General features: G+C 37.3%; 1 protein-coding gene across 1 annotated transcript; it reads right to left on the minus strand.

The window, feature by feature from the left end:
• Positions 1–806: 806 nt before the first annotated feature.
• LOC107845400 (nuclear cap-binding protein subunit 1) lies at positions 807–18,838 on the minus strand. Its single transcript, XM_016689697.2, has 19 exons — positions 18,588–18,838; positions 18,408–18,467; positions 14,256–14,312; positions 13,148–13,219; positions 12,228–12,290; positions 11,476–11,652; positions 10,769–10,900; positions 9,201–9,267; positions 8,144–8,343; positions 7,623–7,693; positions 7,341–7,425; positions 6,987–7,055; positions 6,752–6,870; positions 5,798–5,936; positions 4,025–4,522; positions 2,179–2,478; positions 1,890–2,062; positions 1,661–1,772; positions 807–1,103 (listed from the first exon to the last, which is right to left on the minus strand). Exons 1-19 carry the CDS (start codon positions 18,669–18,671, stop codon positions 993–995), a joined length of 2,589 nt encoding a protein of 862 aa, XP_016545183.1. The 5' UTR covers positions 18,672–18,838; the 3' UTR covers positions 807–992.
• Between the last annotated feature and the right edge of the window lie 1,341 nt (positions 18,839–20,179).

The raw sequence follows: 20,179 nt of genomic DNA on the forward strand, positions 1-20,179 counted from the left end.
AGGGAGAAAGAGTAAAGTAATTAAAAAAATGAGAGAGAAGGTTGATATTTATGTTATTTATACATTATTTATGTTTCGGCCCTTTTCGGGATTCTGCCAACTTTAATGCATGGAGTTGTTTTCTATTTCATATTAATTGGGATCCTATTATTAAAAAGTAATTATCCTATGTGACACCTTTTGTTCATTTTTATTTGTCCACTTCTCTATTTTGGAATGTCAAACAATGCCCAATTTATAAAATCAATGAATAATTTCATTATTTTTTTATCTATTTTACTCGTGATATTAAATACTACAATACAACACTCATTGCATTTTACAATGTAAAAAATTTTTATTACATTCAAAAAGTTATATAGTAAAATCACCCGTTTTCTTAAATATATGTCTTAAGTCATAAGTGGATGTATATTTTTATAGATGGAGGGAGCGGCTGTCCACCTTACATTAATATTTTTCTCATATTTCAAAATGTTCGAACTTGTTTGCAAAGTTCAAAAGAAACTTTTTAAGAATGAACTAATAAATTATCTTCTTATTTATAATTTCTTAATATGTGTAAAAAGAAAAATGAACAACTAATATGGATCGTATGGAGTAATTATTGAAGAAGATAAGAGCATTAGATTTATGCTTATTTTTCAGAATGTGATGAGAGATAACTTAGGTAAATACTTGAATTTCATAATAAACATGTAATATGTGAAAAAGAAATTTTTAATGATGCTATGAATAATCAAAAAGTAAGATTAACATAGTTTCTTGTAGTAACTTTAGAATGAATCCCAAGAATGCACGAGACATTAAGGTAAATCAGCTGAATAAAACACGATTCTTGCTGCTGCTGCTCCAACTATTTTTACATGGAACTAAAATGAACATCTAATCTACACTGCATAACAAAATCTAATACTCATGATACAATAACAATACTCATCAAGAACAAGCAAAACAAGAAAAATGAAAAAGAAACTGACAGTTATAAATAATCATTCACCCAATGGTCTTCGCAGGCCACGGTATATAGCTTTCCGAACTAGAGGATGTGTATCTTCTTCGGTTAGTACCTCTGCATCTAACTTCTCAATATGCTGCCATATCTGTAAATCACCAAAACAAATGAAACAAAAACCGCGATAAGAAATTGTAATAGTTAGCTTGCATGAATTTGCGGCACATAAGTAATTCACACTGATATCATAAAGATGAGTAGTTGCAGCTCCTATTGTTTTCACTCTTCATCGGAACTCTAGGGCATTTCTCTTCTATGTTGATAGGACTCTTCAAAAATGTCAACGGGTGCATGTCGGATTCTTCAAAAATAGCGTATTATCAGAGGATTCGACACGGGTACAACAACAACATACCCAATGTATTCCCACATAGTAGGGTCTGGGGAGGGTAAAATGTACGCAATCCATACCACTACCTCCGAAGAAGAAGAGAGGCTGTTTCCGATAGAATTCGACACGGGTGCAGCATTAAAAATGAAAAGTCCGTGCAACTTAGTTTCACTTTACAAAAAAAAGGGGGTTATTTTTTACTCTTCACCACAGACTTTAGGCCTTTTTTTCACAAGAAAGGGACTCAGACATCAGGTAGTGGTAGCAGGAATAGGTGAGATGGGGTAATTGTTACATGACAAGTAATTAGTTACCTCTGAAGCATATTGTCTGGTGAAGGCCTTGAGGTAACCCAGAGTTGTTAAACACCATTGCTGTTTTTCATCAAGATTATAGCCATTTCTTTCTCTACTTCCATTAGGATGGCTGTAACTCGCCCACATAAAAGAGAAATAATTTAAAATCATAAAAGACGAAAGGAAACCAGAAGAAACAACAATATAAAGATAGAATCTGTGTCCAAATAGTTAATGGATACACTACCTTTTCTTTGGTCTTTCGTCATCCTTGTCCAACTCCATTACTGAAGAATCTTCAAGGTCAATGGTCATATCATCTGCATCACCAGAGGGCCGCAAGGTTCCATCTCTGGATGCATCATGAAGGGGTTCCGCTAAAGCAGTCACGAAGCTTTTATATAGTGAAAGAAACAAAGCCTGTAACAGCAAACATACTATTGTCAGCAATTGAGCACTCATTCCAGATCCAAGATATTCAGATAGAATACAAGTCAATTTCTTCTTTATCTATATCCATGACCAACATAAAATACCTCAATTTCATCAACTGCTCGAGCAAGAAGAGCTTCCTTTGCTTCTAAAGATTCACGAATAGATACCTCCTCCTCTTTAGCTTTTTCAGCATATGATGTCAACCGTTTTATTCTTACAGGATTTTCACCAAGAACAGGTTCCCCATCTACGATACTCAGCTTAGACTCAGCAGATTCTAACTCTTGTCTGGCTCTAGATGCAGCTCCTTCAGCCAAGACAACACTTCTCTCAAGGGATGAAATCTCTTTCCTTAGATCAGAAATCCGATTATACGTCTTACTGACAGCATTCCTTAGGATCTACAGCCACAGAACACTTAAATCGTGGTTCATAACTCAAACTAGATGATAATAATGCCGGAAGTAACGCTGGATAGGTAAAAGAAATGAGAAACTAGTGATGCAGAGGGTGTCCAATAGCATATCACAACAATCAGGCAAGACAACAAATTACAGGTTCCCATTACAACAGAGAACGGACATTTACTGATAAATGAATTGATGACCAGTTAAAATTCACGAACATAAGATTAAGAAAGGACCAAAAGCAAGCCGAAAAAGAATGACAGGCGGCTTGAGAACTGAAAGAAAATCCCGCCAAAGCAGTAAAAGAAAAAGCAGGGAAAGAAAAAGAAAAACTAAGGACAATAAGGGAAAAGGATAAAAACATTGAGCCCAAAGAGTTTCAACTTATAACTGAGAGGGTTAATTAATAATTCATAAGATGCTCCCACCCCTTCTCCCTATACAAACTTGCCCAGAATTTCCTCTTACACACCCTAAATACACGGGCAAACCTTATACACACTAAAACTTGAAAAATCCATAGCTAATACCCCACAATTTCACCACATAGGTGTGTTTATTCACAAAATTTCTAGTGCGTGAAGAGCTTATGTTTAAAAAATCTGAGACAGATTCAACAGTTCAAATTTGATCAAATGGTCTAACCAGTTTTCATTTCTTATTTTTTGATCAAGTGATCTACACGATTATATCTATTCCACAACCAACACCCCCACCCCTGGAGAGACAGCACCTCCACCTACTCCATACCAGCTCCACACCCTCCTCCGTGCCTTTCTCCCGAGCCCCTACCACCACTAAAACCTGTATCACATCCACCAAATCAAGAAAAAACAAAAGACCCAATGTGTTTTTTTCACTCTTTAGGACGAGGAAACCCACATAAACAAAGAACCATAGAAGTGAATCCAACTTGAAGATAACATTAAGATAAGCCAACAAAAGCCAACACTATTATTTTTCTATTGCACTGGGTGGCCTGACCAGATGTCAGAGTGAATCTTCAACAGACAAGAACAAAAAGAAAACTTGTATTTGTTTGTAAACCTGGGAAGTTGAGACCCAGAAGAGGAAGACTCAACTATGTAGAATCAGATGGAGGACAAAGAGTGGTACTGATAGAGAGGGGAAGATGGTAATTTTGCAAGAAACTGATTTGGGGCTAACTGTAACTAATAAATTTTACAAGCAAGGGAGTGATTTTTAGCTTTTTTTAAACGTAAATGACAAGTGTCATGCTGGCATTGGCGCGTCATGCACTGCCAAGCTTAAAAGTGTCCAACATAAAACCATCAGGTACTAGCTACACATATATGTGTGTATAATGCTGCCCGTGTATTGACAGAATTTAAAGGGAAAATCCGTGCAAGTTGGAGGGGTATGTATTACTTAGACACAAGAACTTACAAAGCACATTAGCACAAGAAGTAGTGGGTGAAATTTTACCAAGAGAACATACGCTTATAATTTTCTAGAAGAGAATTGAAAAAAATATGCCTGTGAGTAACTAACTTCGCACTAGTTAGATCAGGTGATTTACCTCCCATGGACTGTCAGAAACATGAAATCGATCAAGATTCAGTGGAGAGAAAACCCATCTCACTATGGCCAAATTAGATAGAAGACGATAACTCATCATCCGGTCAATGGCAATAGCTGTCATTTGCACATTGTTTTGCCAGAAGGAACTTACTTCAGTAATCAGCTTAACTTGTTGATCATCATCAGTGCACATCTTTGCAATGACTTGGGCATATCTCTCCAAGACAGTAATCAAATGAGTAAAGCTTTTGGATCCGATATCGAGAAGTGTTTGAACGACAACTCCAAGGGTAATATCAAAACCATGGGTTGGAAAAACATTTTCTTCTACCCAGGATATTATTTCCCGGGCAGTTTTCCTACCTTTCACCATGTCCTTAAGTTCTAAAGAAAGTGCACGCTCAGTTGGATCAGTACCTTCTTCCGCACTATATTTAAATTGTGGTCCACCTCTTGGTGGAAGTAACTCCTCCAAAGCAGGGGCATTCTCAACACTCTGTAGAAAATGAATGAACGAAGATATATAAAATAAATTGCATTAAAAGAAGCGTAAGGAAATAGATTATAAATTCTTTCAAATAAAAGGGAGCCTTAGAGTAACTGGTAAAGTTGCTACCATGTGACCAGGAGGTCACGGGTTCAAGCCTTGGAAACAGCCACTAGCAGAAATGCAAGGTAAGGCTGCGTACGATACACCCTTGTGGTGGGGCCCTTCCCCGGACACCGCGCATAGTGGTAGCTTTAGTGCACCGGGCTGCCCAAAAGGGAAACAACATACTAACTTCTTTCTAGTGTTTAGGCCATCTAAAATATTAATGATATATATAGGTAAAATCAAAGATTATTTTGAAAAATTTTCCTAGACAATACATATGGTACTTCGATTAGCAGCCTGTATAGAAGCAAAAACCTGCTACTTTAACTTACAGCATATCTACTTCAAAATAGATTCCAAGAAGTAACAGTAGTATCACACAATACACATTATCCACTTACTTCATGCAATTCAGTTTTTAGATTTGTTCTCATTTTATCTTGAGTGAATATTGTCCACTTCTGACTAAATCACCTAAAAGAAATGTCGTAAATCAGGCAAACGTCTACTTACACTCATGCAATATTGCTTTTAGCTATAAACTTGACATGTTTAAAGGTTAAAACAACAATGAATATCAAAGATTGCTTATTGACACCAAAGAAAAATGGAATCATACCAAGCAAACTAATTCATATGTCTTTACGGCATTCAAATTGATTTTAAGCTTTATTGCTTTGAAGAGCATAGCACACAAAAATAATGAAAAATTACAAGCTTAAAGCATTGTGAAAGAAATAATATGTGTTCAAATAACATTATAATCCCATTAAGGAAACTTTTTTTAAGCTTTATTGTATATCCTCTTTTCCGGCTGATGCAAATATTCAAAGTAATTCTTGAATCCGCTTATTTTACAGAGAAAACTATCAGCTTTCCACCAAGAATGCAAAGAATAAAAATGACAATTTATTGAAGCTAACTCAAAAGAATTGAAGAGAAAAATATAAATTTGTGCTAGCTGCGACAAGCTGGTGAAATTCTTCCCAAAAAAAAATCAATTCAATTTGCATGGGAATAACTTAAATTGCCAAACGTCCAACTTGTCATAGGTGGTAGATAAGCACCAGCACCCAATTAGTGTGGTGTAACTCATGTGAGTATATTGAATGAAAAAATTATCTCAAAATCAATCTGCAATAAGCTGGTGGAATTTTCCACCATGTAACCAGATACCTGCTTGATTTTGTCCCAATATGAAAGGCGGACTTCCCTTTCCAAGACCTCTTGAACAAACACACGTTGTGGGGCCCATTTTGGGAGATCTAACACATACGCCCATTCTTCCCATGGCCAGATAAATTGAAAGTTTGACCTGCAACACAATTTCAAACAGAGTGATCTCATTGCCGTACGTAAACACAACTCAATTGTTAAGGAGTGTGACCATCACATCTAAATACTTAAGTTGTAGATAGCACACTATTATTTATTTAATAATGTCTGCAGCAGGCCCCTCACGTGCAGGCTTGATTCTTTTTCATAAATCAAGCACATAGAAATTCTCTTTTTTTTTTTTCTATTGGCTGGTAGTAAGGCTCAAACCCAGGACCTCTACCTACACCTACACTGATACCACGCAAAAAAATAGACTTTGGGACTAACTCAAGAGAAGAGAATGACCAATACCTAAGTTGCTCGGACTCTTCAAAAGTGTGTTGCCACACCCAAGTCAGATCCTCCAAAAATGCACTATTTTTTGAAAGATCTGACACGCACCCGATGACGTTTTTGAATAGCCCGAGCAACACAGCCCAAGACTGGACATTGGAGCGTGGATAATATAATATGGGGCAGAACATTGATGAAACCAAAAACTGGAATAGATCTAGCAATGATACCATGTTGAGTGTGTGACCATCTCATCTAAGATGATCACACACTTCAACATCAAAAAAGGTAGAAGGTAATGGTTAATTCAGAATTAACACCTCCAACAAGATCATGAACAGACAACTCAGCATCTGCAAATAAGCTAAAAACACCAATAAGTAGCAATAATATGCCACTTCAGCACCATCCAGTAAACTCTTAAGTGAAAGCAATGAGACATCACTGGCCTAACTGTTAACAACGAGAGCTTGCTGAGAATAACAGGACATCCCTCAAAACTGTACTATTTCAACTTACAAATGATGTGAGAACCAAAGGATAAGACGTGTCCGGCATTCCATGTCTAGATCAGTTATTTTATCAAAAAGAGCACGTACAGCTCCAGCTATAACCGCTGGAAAGGCCCCTGGCAGAGCCTAAAATGAGAAACACACGACTAGTTATTAGAAAATTTGAGTTCCACAAGCGTTGATAGGAATTTTAAGAAACATATACGTAATTAGCTTACAATTCTAAGAAGGTAATGGATTACCTTGCATAAATCAATGATAACCAATGTGTAATATATCGGTCTGAATGGCGGTTGGGGTAACAAGAGAAGCTGCAAGATTTAAAAGATAACAGGAGAGATGAAGAAGAATGTATAAATGCTCCTTATTTGTATATAATGTATAGAAAGGGAGGGAGAACGGCAGGGGGGAGGGGGAATCGGTCTAGGAGTTAAAGCAACAAATAACGAAGGAAGGAAAATCGCATTTCTAAAGTTTAATATTCTCTAGTACCCCAACTAGTCTTTATTCTATACGTCATATCAAATTGATTGGAAAAGATATAATATTATAGGACGAAAATTCTGTTATAAGTAAGCAACTGCAACAGCTCTTACCTGAGAGAATATTGTCTCAGCCATAAGATATTCATATCTGAATGGTACAGGCAGCCCAACCATGTACGCAGCACATTCCTTTCGACTAGCTTGCATAAACCGAAAAGAAAAGGAATAAGAAAAATCGTCGAGTTCAGCATATACTACAAAGGCACATAGCAACTAAGCGCAGCATAGATACACAAGAGCACCTCTAACCCTAAACCCTACACCCAAACACAATGAATGAAAAAGAAATCCTATTTAAAATTAATGGAACCAAAATTGGGAGATTTAACAAACCATCCATTCAAGAAGAAAAGCACATCCAACAAATACTCTTCCACAACAAAGCGATCAATGGGTTGAAGATCCTGCCATTCAAAACAAAGAGAAGGCAAGATCAGCAAGTAAAAATAACAAGTGAAAGTAACTCATCCTCAAAAACTAAGTTCAACCCTTGAACAATGTATCCACGGCATAAGCCAAGCTGTTCATAGAAACGAACGCATGTTGACTAAACTCCAACATGCATGCTCTATAGTAGCCATTAGACCATGTACATCCCTTCAATTACACAATATACACTGATATATTGCGACAATTGGTAGAAGATTCCTGAGAGGAGCATGAAAGAGAGACAGGAGATTCTAGGGAGAACAACCAAAGCAAATAACAAGGCTAAAACTACAAAAAAATAAGAAAATACTCCATCTCTAACGCGCCTGGATACATGCAAATGCAAACCTCTATCAACGGATCAGCCACTTTGTTTTCCTATGCTAAGATCAATTCAATTATCACAACATAAACTAATCAATTACCTCAGTTTTATTTGAAGGAAATATATTAAGCCTCCTTATCCTTTGAGGATATTTTAACTCAGCTTCCTGCTTTTGTCTTCCGAAGGCAATTCCAGATAAAGCTCCGGGAGGACCTGGTTGCTCAGGGCAGCTTACTGGAGACAAATCATGAGACTTACCAGCAACCAGCTGTGCCTCAAAAGACAGATGCGGTCTGGGAACTAGTTTTTTCCAAATAAAAAAGAAAATGAACTTCAAGACACAGTAAAATGCTACACTTTTAACATTAACTTCAAAAGGAAAAGAGAAAAACAAATTGCAAAGACATGCAATAAGAGCAAGTATATCTGCTCAGAACGAACTACTCATTTTAGGTGTGTGGAAAGAAATTCCAAACCTAAAATCTAAATCTCTCCTTTCAACAGAAAGAAATTTTAATATCATCTACCCAAGTGATAATCTGAAGTCCACTCATCGCTTAGGTTTAGGGCAGTAACCACTAGACATTTGACTTCCAATCTATGAAAACACATGTCTATCAAACATGATATTCGGCTCCATCAAAGATGATTTCACAAATTAGTTAATTTTATATCCCTAAAGGAGTTTGAAGATATGGTTGTTATTTTGTTATGTAACGAGAAATAACAATGGTTGATTCACAGCCATTAATCTTCTCATCCTTTCTTGGGTGAGTGTTTTTGCCTTATTTGGAGCAGACAAAGACAGCTTCTTCTTTTTTGAAACTGGTAACTTTTTATTCCTAATTATTTAGGAATATGCTGCCCATCTCCCAAAAAAAAAAAAAAATACAATGAGAAGAAAAGCAAAAATACTTACAGAGAGCCTATAAAATCCACTAGATGGATTTCCTCTTCTATATCCCGTCCTTTCCACTTAATCTTTTGTATTGTACATTCTTTCCCTTCAAAAATTCTTTGATTTCTTTCCTTCCAAATGTTCCATCATTTTTATAATGAGACAAAAGACAGCTTTTCTTTATAAATAGAGGAACAATTGTAATGTTGACAGTGGAAAAGATCAAAACAATTTTAAGATAAATAAAAAATAAGATTACCACTATCAAGTTTCCACCCTCTATTAGAAAGATCTTGAACTCGAGACCACAAGTCCTCCAAGAAATCCTGTAGATCAAATATTGCAACTCTTAATAATACAAACACTGCTACATAGCATATAAATATTTCGGGGTGGGGGTGGGGGGACAAACTATTTTGACTAAGCTTTTAGTAAAAGAAGAAAAACTATCTCAGGTTTAGCAATTTCTATCACTCAAGTCCACCGAACGATAATATGAGAAAACCCATCACGAACCAAAAAGGAAACTAATTGCTATATGCTAGAAAGTAGAGACACCCAAGGTTACACATTGATTCAAGTTGTAGTCAAACTGGCCACTGACAACAATCAGACACCACATCATACACATTGATTCACGTTCTTTTTCAGTAATTTCCTTTTAAGATAATTGTGTTAATCCAGTGCACACCACAATGGCATAATTCTAAAGTTTCTACTTTTTCCTTTAATTCATTGTTTTTTCTTTAATTATTGCTTCAGAAGAAGGGAAAGAGTGATTTATTCATAAATGATATAGCAGGATCCCATTCATGAGGAGTGAAACTTGTAGAAAAAATACTTCTGAACACCAATGAGGCACATTCACAAAGTTTCCACCTTATTCCAAAGTTCTTTTCTTTAGAAAGATGGAAGAGGGTGATTTATTTTCAAGAGGATAAACAGGGTCCTATTCACGAGGAGTGAAGCTTGTATGAAAACATCTACAGTTCCTGCATTTGACAAATCCCAAATAGAAAAGATATACAACAAAGCGTCATGACTTTGTCCAATAAAGTAGCTTTTGGATCAATCTTTTTTACAGAAGGCTCATAGATGAAGAGAGTTGATTATGGCAGGGATATGTTGAAAAGGTTCATCATTGCTTTAAGTAAAATGAAACTGAAGCAGAAACTATAAAAGAAGATGAACAAATTCTTTATAAAGAATAATTTACATCTTCGGATTGATGTTGTTAACTGTATTTGTTTGAGGGTCAATCATATAGATAAGAAATCCACTAATCTTGATTTTTTGTCTTTATGATACTAATGTCATGAACCTAGATAGGAAGGAGTGGATGAGGCGAATAAGGGTAGAAGGTTAGTAGGACGGAGTAGGTAGGAGGAGTTTGTTTTGTTATCTGTGCTAGTAGTCATAGGGCTAGTCTTTGTCTCGGATTGTGTTAGCGTTTGTAGTATTACTTGGTGATAGTTTTGTTTATGTTATTATTTGATGTGTTAATACCGATTGTTTCTTGTTCCTCTACTATTTCTTTTATAGCCTGTTTTTGTCTTGAGCCAGGGATCCATCGGAAACACCCACTCTATCTCACCTCTAAGGTAGTGGTATGGATTGCGTACACTTACCCTCCCCAGACCCCACTTACCCTCTCTAATGTTGGGGTATGTTGTTGCTTTGTTGTTGTTATGATACTAATGTCATGATTGCTACATAGGCTATGTGATGTTGAAGGTCTTTAAGGAAAAAAAAAATAAGCACACAGTGCAAAGACACAAGCTAGTATAACATGAAGGGGAAATTTTCACATCTATTACAAATATATACCTTCTCATTGACAGCATTATTGGTTTCTTCAATATCCTCAAAGACAGAAACCCCAGCGTCAGATACACGTCTTCGAATACTTAAATAAGCTTCTACTCCAACCATAACCCTTTCGATCTCCTCAGGAACTTGCTAAAATTTGACATGAGAAGTAGGTAATTCAGCTTTAACTAAGAAAGATAAAGTAAATGAGAAGAAAACAAACATACGATTTAGTAAAGGAAAAGAAGAAACCGGGGCATACAAAACTAAAAGAGAACCACAGATATAACCAGAAAACCCTAAACACGAATACCCTGAGAAAGCACAAAAACCAAAATTGTTGCAAAAACCAAAATTGTTGACAATCTTCAAGACACTTAGAATTACTCTTCAAACTCAAGTCTCCGTGACCAAAAAGTAATTTGACGGTAAGAACCGAGCAAAAGAAAATGATAAAGCTCCCTAATGCCTATTTATATTGCCAATCTGCCAACCCCAACATGTGCAGTTTAAGCTTAGTTACGATTTTGACTCCAGTAAACCAGCAGAGAGGCCTTGCTATGAAGAATCTCTAAGATTCATATTTCCGCTCCAATCGTGAAAGAAATATAAAGAAAAAGAAAATAATCAGGAAAAGTAGAAGCAGGAAAAAAGAAAAAGGTTGTCAGTCAATCGAAGGGAAGAATTGTCAAGGTTTGGCGTTTTGATCAAGTGCATATTGTTACCTCAACAAGTTCAGCTCCACCCCAAGGAAGGCATGATAAGATGCAAGTAATATAAAAGTCAGCACGTGCTTGCCAAGAGGGAATTCCTTTTTCTTCGTCCACAGTAGTCGCTGCTGATGATAATAAACTCTCAAAAATAACCACTAATGCACTTGGTTGGATAACTTTGCTGCACATCTAACACCACAAACTTATATTAACCTCACTACCAACTGAAAACACAAAAAAAGGGTTTCGTCTATCAATTAACTAACAGCATCAGATCATACTCAAAGTTGTCTGTGAGGACACAAGCAAATGTGATGCAAGGTTTCAGGTTAAGCATAGGCCGAGTAAAGAAGCGAATGAACTCAATTTGATGATAATCCAGTGTGCAAGTTTAATTAAAAGATCTTAATTTGATGTTTGACTATTGCACGCAATCCTAACTGATAGAGTAAAATCATAACTAAGTTGCAGAGAGAGGGAAGGGTGCAAATTATGGTTATGGATTGGTCTTCAGGAATGTTCTGAATGCTGGGATAATTTCACCCACAAGGATTGGAATCATAAATGATATTTGGTAAACGTACTTCATGCATACTTCCATTCTTCCAAATACCGCACACATTAACCAAAAGGCTACCAAACACCCTGCTCTCATTACACTTAGTTCTCAAATTCAAATAAAGAACAGAATAGATAAACTACAGAGCACTCTTAGTTGGAGAAAAACATCAAAGCAGCAAAAGTAGCAGATTCCTAGAACATACCAAAACAGTCAAAAACCTCGTCAATATACGGATACTGTTGCACTGTCCAGTCTCCAACGCATCCTGAACGAAGAGAAAACAGCTATTGTCAAAAGGACAACTCATACAGAGCAACACAAGCCCATATTACAAATTTGACTGTGCATAACATTGATGGAACTTCCTTTAACTCCTCTCACACCACTTCTTCAACAACGTGATGAGAATACCAAAAGCATATAAACAAAGAACTCTCTAAGCATCAAAATTGATCACAGTTGATCCAGTTATTTTTCATCACCAACACCTGACACAGACAGTAAAATTGCGACTTCACATTTCAAACCGAATGTTTCAGCAGAGGTTTCAGCCTCTAAAGCTAGCTTTAGCAAATATTAAGAAACAGAAAACATGAGATAAACAATCTAGTGGTCCAAAAGGATATTTCCTACCAAGGTACTAGCAATAACTTTTTTTATTTGAGATTACACAAAAAAAAGATCTTAGCATTTTCTTTCTTCTTTACTCTAGCAAAAGAATATAATGCTATATAGTTAGATGTACTCAACCCATTTTCTTATATCTCATGTATAAGCGAGCCTCTTCTAATGTAAAAAACAATTTTATATCCGTGTTTTTACTTTTATTCAAGCTTTTCTTAAGATCTGTGTTTTTATATTAAGTTCCAGTAAATTCTTCCAGAAATGTCTACGTGGTGTGATCATCAAATATAATCCTTCCAATGGATTTTTAAGTAGTTATTATGCGTGCAGATAACCCCAGGATAACATGACTTAAGCTGTATGCAATAGCAGATATGGAGTTTAAAGATGCAAAATCAGATAATGCCACTTTCATTTATCACAAAATAATCTTTTTTAAGAAAGGTAATACCACTCTTCCCAATATTCAAGAATAACCAAATATTGGGGATTGCTGACCTGTAAATTAATTTGAGCGTTCTCCACTAATTTCCTGACAAATTCCTCATTTTCCAAATTCAAAAGGCCTATCTGCAGATGGACAGACGTGGTAAATGCAGAGAGGAGGAGGAGAAGAAAATAACAGGACAATTATAATAAAGTGAAAAAGGAACATAAAAACAATTAATAAGCGGAAATAATAAACATGAAATGCAAAACAACCCAATCAATGAATATCAATTAATCAAATATACCCCAAACAAAGCTACTTAAGTCAATTGTATGAATCTTATATATCCTTTTGAAAACCATCTCTTTCCAGTGCCCAATAATCTTGACTTATAATGACAACTAAGGGGAATCATAAAACAAGAAGTTCTCCAAATTTCACATAGCCCTACACTGAACACGAAAATAGACTCCTGCCCAGAACAAGCCCTTAAGTGAGAGTAGCCAAATAAATAAATAATCCTGTACAGATTCCTTTTTTTAATAAGGTAAGTGTATTTTATTCATAAACAAGGCCGAGCTGGCCAAATACAAAGGAAAAAACAAAAGGTAACGAATCTATGAAATCTGATTCTGTACAAAGTCCATCCATTCTTCTATACAACTAGGGAATTATGGGTGCACCAAAAGAAAATAAGAGGCCGGAGGCTATTCCTCACCTGAGAAAAACTCGATTGTACCCCCTCAAAAGCTATCCTATTTCTCTCATTCCAAATAACCCACATCAACGCAAGAGAGGCCAAATTCATGCCTTACGTCTTCTCCTCTTTCCCCGCCTCCTTACACATGTAACACCAGTTGACACAAACAACCTTATACTTTTTAAGAATTTCCGCCGTCAAAATCACCCCTCTAGAAGCTAGCCAAGAGGAAAACACACCTTCCTCAGCACCAACGCTCTATTCAGATTTTGGATGAAACAATTTTAACTTCTCAGGATGCTTTTTGTGGAAGGAGGGTTTATATTGACTATTTTAATTGTCTAGATTTGGCATCACCACATATACATTCATAAGTATGTGAAGAAGACAGTTAAGAGGATAGAGATAAGGATCAAGAAGGAAAACATGCACTAAATAGAATTCAAACAAGAAAAGGGTGATGTAGGATAACTTACCAGTGTTCCATACAGAGGTATCTTGTGAGGCAATTGCTCAGCACACTGGAGAAGGAACTGCCAAGGTATAGAGAAATGAAGTACATAATTCAGCACACAATTCAATAGTATAACAATAAACCTCCTTGTAAGCACAAATTGGATAACTCTTGATTAGCGATGGTAATAGTGCAAAGCTCTGACTGTAAGGTAACTCTTAGGCAATGAGGGGTTGGGAGGGGGATGACACTTCATTAAAGAGTGATAGGGGCACACTTGAGAGAGCCAAAAAGCCGAAACCTCCAACAACATTATAATTCATATGTATACACCCCAATGAAAAGATAGTGCCAACAGCACTGCACTATAAAGACAGGTCAGTATGCCACGTAAATTTCTCAGAACTAGTTTTTTTGTTTGATAGGTAAAAAGTATCCATTTGAAATTTATCAAAACTAGTACATCTTCCCAGTGGAGGACGAGTTAATAGTTGTATGAGTTTAGTTTATTACACATAAGAAACTAATTTAAAGTTTTGTTTTTTATGTTAATGCAGGAGATGAATTGAAACCAGACATGCTGAAATGCAGTTACTCTAAATATATTGAAGCAGTGACTTTGGACCTCATATGCAGTTCCAGTACATTGAATCCAACTTCCACAATTTGCATCAATATCTAACTATTATTTGACACAATGATAACCGACAGGATAGTAGCCTTGCAGCTGAGCAAGAAAATTTTCACATATATCAAGCCTATGGAGAAGGAACTGAAAGTTCATGCGGACGCTTCTTTTTGAAGTGGAGCATTTTCTCTTTTCCTTTCTAAGTTCACATCATGTTAGGTCATTACTGAAAGGAGAAACTATTCCAATCTCCCCTCCCGCTCTACCCTACAAATATGTGATCTAAAGTATAGACTTTTTTTTTTTGAAACTGGTAACTTGGTCTAAAGTATAGGGCTGATTACTTACTTCTTCCCTTTTTGTCAAACAAAATAAGTTTGAATTGATATATTAGATAGTTTTGTTCAAATCCCAACACAGACAAAAGTGATTCTTCCTGTCTGTCCTAGCTTTGGTAAACAAAGTTGTCTGATATCTATTGTTGGTGGGAGGTGGCACGTATCACGTGAATTTAGTCGAGTTACGCAAAAGCTGGTCCGGACACCACATTTATAAAAAAAAAAAAAGTATTGGGTTAATTATCGCAACATTTGCCCCATTCTACTAAGATAACAACACAACAACAACAACAGGCTCAGTGTATTCCCATAAAGTGAGGTCTGGGGAGGGTAAGATGTACGCAGTCCATACCACACTATCTCCGAAGAAGTAGAGAGGATGTTTCCGATAGACCCCCGGCTCAGAATCTCGAATAATACACCAAGATCGTAAAGGAACATGTAACAGGAAGGTTGGCATGCAGACATAAGAAATAATAGAAATAAATATCGGCGAAGTACGAAATAAGAGAAATACGAGCAATATGAAATAAGAAATAAGAACTAGGACACCCACTTACCCACCCCACCCGAACTCACCTGGCTAAAGGCTCCTACTCAATCAAGGACACAGGCCTGGGGTTACTGCCCGGATACGCACTCGCGCTCCTAACACCTAGCCACAATCCATACACTCGCCCTAACCTTCTACCCTAATCCGCGATCTCCACACCTTCCTGTCTAGGGTCATGTCCTCAGTGAGCTGCAACTGCTCCATGTCATGTCTAATCACCTCCCTCCAGTATTTCTTCGGCCTACCTCTACTCCTCCTAAAGCCATCTAAATCCAGTCTCTCACACCTCCGAACTGGGGCATCCGTGCCCCTCCTCATCACATGCCCAAACCATCTCAACCTTCTTTCTTGCATCTTATCCTCCACCAAAGTCACTCTCACCTTCTCTCGAATAGTCTCATTCCTAACTCTATCCCCTCTAGTAAGTCCACACATCCATCGCAACATTCTCATTTCCGCCACCTTCAGTCTTTGGATGTGAGAGTTCTTGAATGGCCAACACTCCGCTCCATACAGCATGAACGGACGGACTGCCACTCTGCAGAATTTTCCTTTAAGCTTAAGGGGGACCTTCTTATCACACAACACTCCCGAAGCGAGCTTCCACTTCATCCATCTTGCTCCAATACGTTTAGAGACATCTCATCAATCTCGCCATTCCCCGGGATAATAGACCCAAGATACTTAAAACTATCCCTCTTACAAACAACCTAGGAATCTAAACTCACCACCACTTCATCCTCCTGACTCGCGTCACTAAACTTGTATCCAAATACTCCGTCTTGGACCTACTCAACCGGAATCCCTTCGATTCCACGGTTTGCCTCCAAACCTCCAATTTCTCATTCACACACCCCCGCGTCTCATCAACAGCACTACATCGTCCGCAAATAACATACACCAAGGCACCTCACCCTGAATACTCCGCGTCAACACGTCCATCACCACCGCAAAAAGGAAAGGGCTAAGAGTCGAACCCTGATGTAGACCTGTCTCGACCGAAAAATGCCCTGAGTCACCTCTCGCCGTCCTCACCCGAGTCTTCCCTCCATCGTACATGTCCTTAATAGCTCTAATGTACGCTACCGGAACACCTCTCACCTCTAAGCATCTCCAAAGAACCTCCCTAGGGACTTTGTCATACGCCTTCTCCAAGTCGATGAACACCATGTGCAAATCCCTCTTCCTTTCCCTATACTGCTCTACCAATCTCCTCACCAGATGGATTGCCTCTGTCGTTGAGCGACCAGGCATAAAACCAAATTGATTCTCCGAAATGACACTACTCTCCTCAATCTCCGCTAGACCACCCTCTCCCAAATCTTCATAGTGTGACTCAACAACTTAATACCCCTATAGTTGTTGCAACTCTGAACATCGCCCTTGTTTTTATATAACGGAATCATCGTACTCTATCTCCAAGCCTCAGGCATTCTCGCAGTCTTGAAAATGATGTTAAACAAATCTGTCAACCACCTTAAACCCGCCTCACCTGCATACTTCCAAAAATCCACCGGAATCTCATCCGGCCCCGTCACCCTACCCCTTCGCATTCTACGAATCGCCTCTGTGACCTCCTCAACCTTAAAACGTCTACAGTAGCTGAAATCACGGCTCTTCTCCGAGCGCTCCAGCTCCCCTAGCACAATGCCTCTATCTCCCTCCTCGTTTAAAAGTCTATGAAAATACTCCTGCCATCTCTTCTTGATGTGTCCTCCACCAAAACTCTTCCGTCCTCCCCCTTAATGCACTTCACTTGATCGAGGTCCCGACCCCTCCTCTCCCTAGCCTTAGCAAGCCTATACAACCTTTTCTCCCTGCCCTTCTCCTCTAACCCCGCGTACAAGCTCTCAAAAGCTGCTGTCTTAACAGCCGTAACAGCTAACTTAGCCTCTTTCCTTGTCACTTTGTAAGCCTCCCTGTTCACCCGCTTCTCCTCTTCATCTTTACTCTTGATCATCTTAACATATGCTAGTCTCCACTTTCTTCTTAACTTCTTGATTCCACCACCAGTCTCCCTTATATCGACCTGCCCGACCACTCAAGACACCCAACACCTCTCTAGCCGTCTCCTTGATGCAGCTGGCAGCCTTATCCCACATACCATCCACGTACCCCTACTAAAGATAACATGCTGTTTTTTTAATAACTGCAGTGTACGAGCCAGCTTGCACCCACCTCAACTAATTCCACGGAGTACTTGCCACCTCCCACCAGCAACAAGAAGCAGGTAACTCTGTCCAACAAGGGTAGAACATATGGGAAGAAATCACCTAGCATTTGTGTAAGTTGGGAATTCATCGGGAGACCTCATGGTGCTCAACCAGCGGCGGAGCTATCTTTGGCTAGAGGGTTCGGTAGAGAACTATACTACTTATATATAGTTAAAAATATCTTTTACGTATATATATAGTAGATGTTGAACTGCCGCTATCTTTGGCTAGAGGGTTCGGTAGAGAACTATACTACTTATATATAGTTAAAAATATCTTTTACGTATATATATAGTAGATGTTGAACCCTTAATGAAAATCCTGGCTCCGCCACTATGCTCAAACCAACTTCATTGGCCACACCCTTGGGTGCTAACATGCTATATTTGATACATTAAGTAAAAAACCAACAACAACAAAAGAGTGAGCAAAAGGTTCATACTGGGAAAACATCGTCAGCGGAATGCTCAATTTCACGGCGAATCACACCAAAGCATGCCTCCTGCAATAGCAAAAAGGAAATGAGTATTTGAATTACAGTACAGTACAACAACATAAGCAAAAGAAGAAGAAGAAGAAGAGTTAGAGCGAGTGTGTATATATATATATATATATAACAGACAATTTGATCTTTGAAGTCAGCATTTCCAGCGTACTCAGGGCACTTCTCCCCCAATCGCAACAGCAAGCTCTTCCAACTGCTCATTCCTTTTTAGCTTACAAACAAATTACGAACAACAAGGAAGGCGGGCAGGGTTTTGTACTACTGACTAAGCTGGGCTTCACTTTATATACTCATTCATATACCTCTGGTACAAAATGACCCGACCCGACCCGACTCAAATCAAAGTCCATAATGCTTTAGGCCTTGTTTGATTCGCCAGATAAACTGTCATACTTCGAAATTTTAAAATATATGTATTACTACTATATTTCTTCTACTATATAATAAGAGGCATTCTCAATATGTATATTTTTTGTCAAAATAAAATTACTGTTATTTCACTCTATAATATGGCGGACTCAGGATTTAAGGATTGTGGGTGCTTAAAAAATTTAAAAGCTGCAAAAAAAAAAAAAAATCATCTCAACAAGGTTCGAACCCAAGACGTCCCTTTCGTGGAGAAGCTTAAGATCAACTTATATGTCAGTGCACCCAACCAACTTTTGTTTCGATGGGTGCATTTATATGTTTTATACCTATTTTATAATTATACCTATTCCGCATCAATTTACTGGGTATCGAAGCACCCCGAAATTATATGTAGGTCCGCCCCTGTATTAAGACTACTAGACACATGGTGCAAGTACTAAAATATTTCATTCTATAATATCTTAAACTACTATATACGTGTTGCAGGAAACATGACATTCGTTTCAAATGTTTGAACGGCTATGTTCGACATATATCCTCTTTAAGCGTATAAGAGTATGTAGAGCCTAGTTTGTATTTTGAAGATCAAAAGGAAATATTTTTTATGAGATTTTCACTAGTATTTGATATTAGTCGGTTGCAATATTTCTCTATTTTTTTTTATTTATCGTGAGTTAGCAAATGTTATCGCTACTTATTTAATTTGTATTGTGATTTTACCTCTCTCAATCAAATTAATATTTATCTATACATTATATTCATTAATAATAAATTAACTGTAATATTGTTATTCATAGTGAATATGAAGATTAGCCTAATTAGTTTTAATTTATAATGTGGTAGGGGTGATTTGTTAGTAACGACTTGAAATATACTAGCTCCTTTAATTATATGTATTGATGTCAATAAGTCGTAAATCTCATGTCTATTTCAATGAAGGCCGATATATATGATTTAATGATATGATATATTTTATGTGATTAATTTAATTATTTAATAGAGATTTTGACAACACACACAATTTCATTTTTTCATAATTTGAACAAAAAATATTAAATCACTTGTCTGCGTGCTTAATTTAAACATATAGTGATTCGAATATGTAAATGAAATGTACTAACACGCTCCATGTATTAAGGAGTTGCTTTACAATAATCTCAGGATAAAATGTAGGAATATTTTATCTTATATTTGATAATGATGCATATATACCATAATGATTAAATAAATTATTCACTGTTTCCAACCAAACACCCCCTAGAGGCAGCGTAGGGGTTGTTTGGTTGGAAACAAGTGAATGATTTATTTAATCATTATCCTTAGCAGGCAAAACATTTAGT

Source organism: Capsicum annuum, chromosome 10 (assembly GCF_002878395.1).
Source record: "Capsicum annuum cultivar UCD-10X-F1 chromosome 10, UCD10Xv1.1, whole genome shotgun sequence".
NCBI lineage: Eukaryota > Viridiplantae > Streptophyta > Magnoliopsida > Solanales > Solanaceae > Capsicum > Capsicum annuum.

Excerpts from the sequence above, each read along its gene's own strand:
- LOC107845400 (XM_016689697.2), bottom strand. The coding sequence starts at position 18,671 with ATGAGCAGTTGGAAGAGCTTGCTGTTGCGATTGGGGGAGAAGTGCCCT. Across the intron at positions 18,468-18,587 it reads CTGACTTCAAAGATCAAATT|GAGGCATGCTTTGGTGTGAT; the intron begins GTCTGTTATATA and ends TTGCTATTGCAG. Across the intron at positions 5,937-6,751 it reads CTTTGGTTCTCACATCATTT|GTCAAACTTTCAATTTATCT; the intron begins GTAAGTTGAAAT and ends ATTGTGTTGCAG.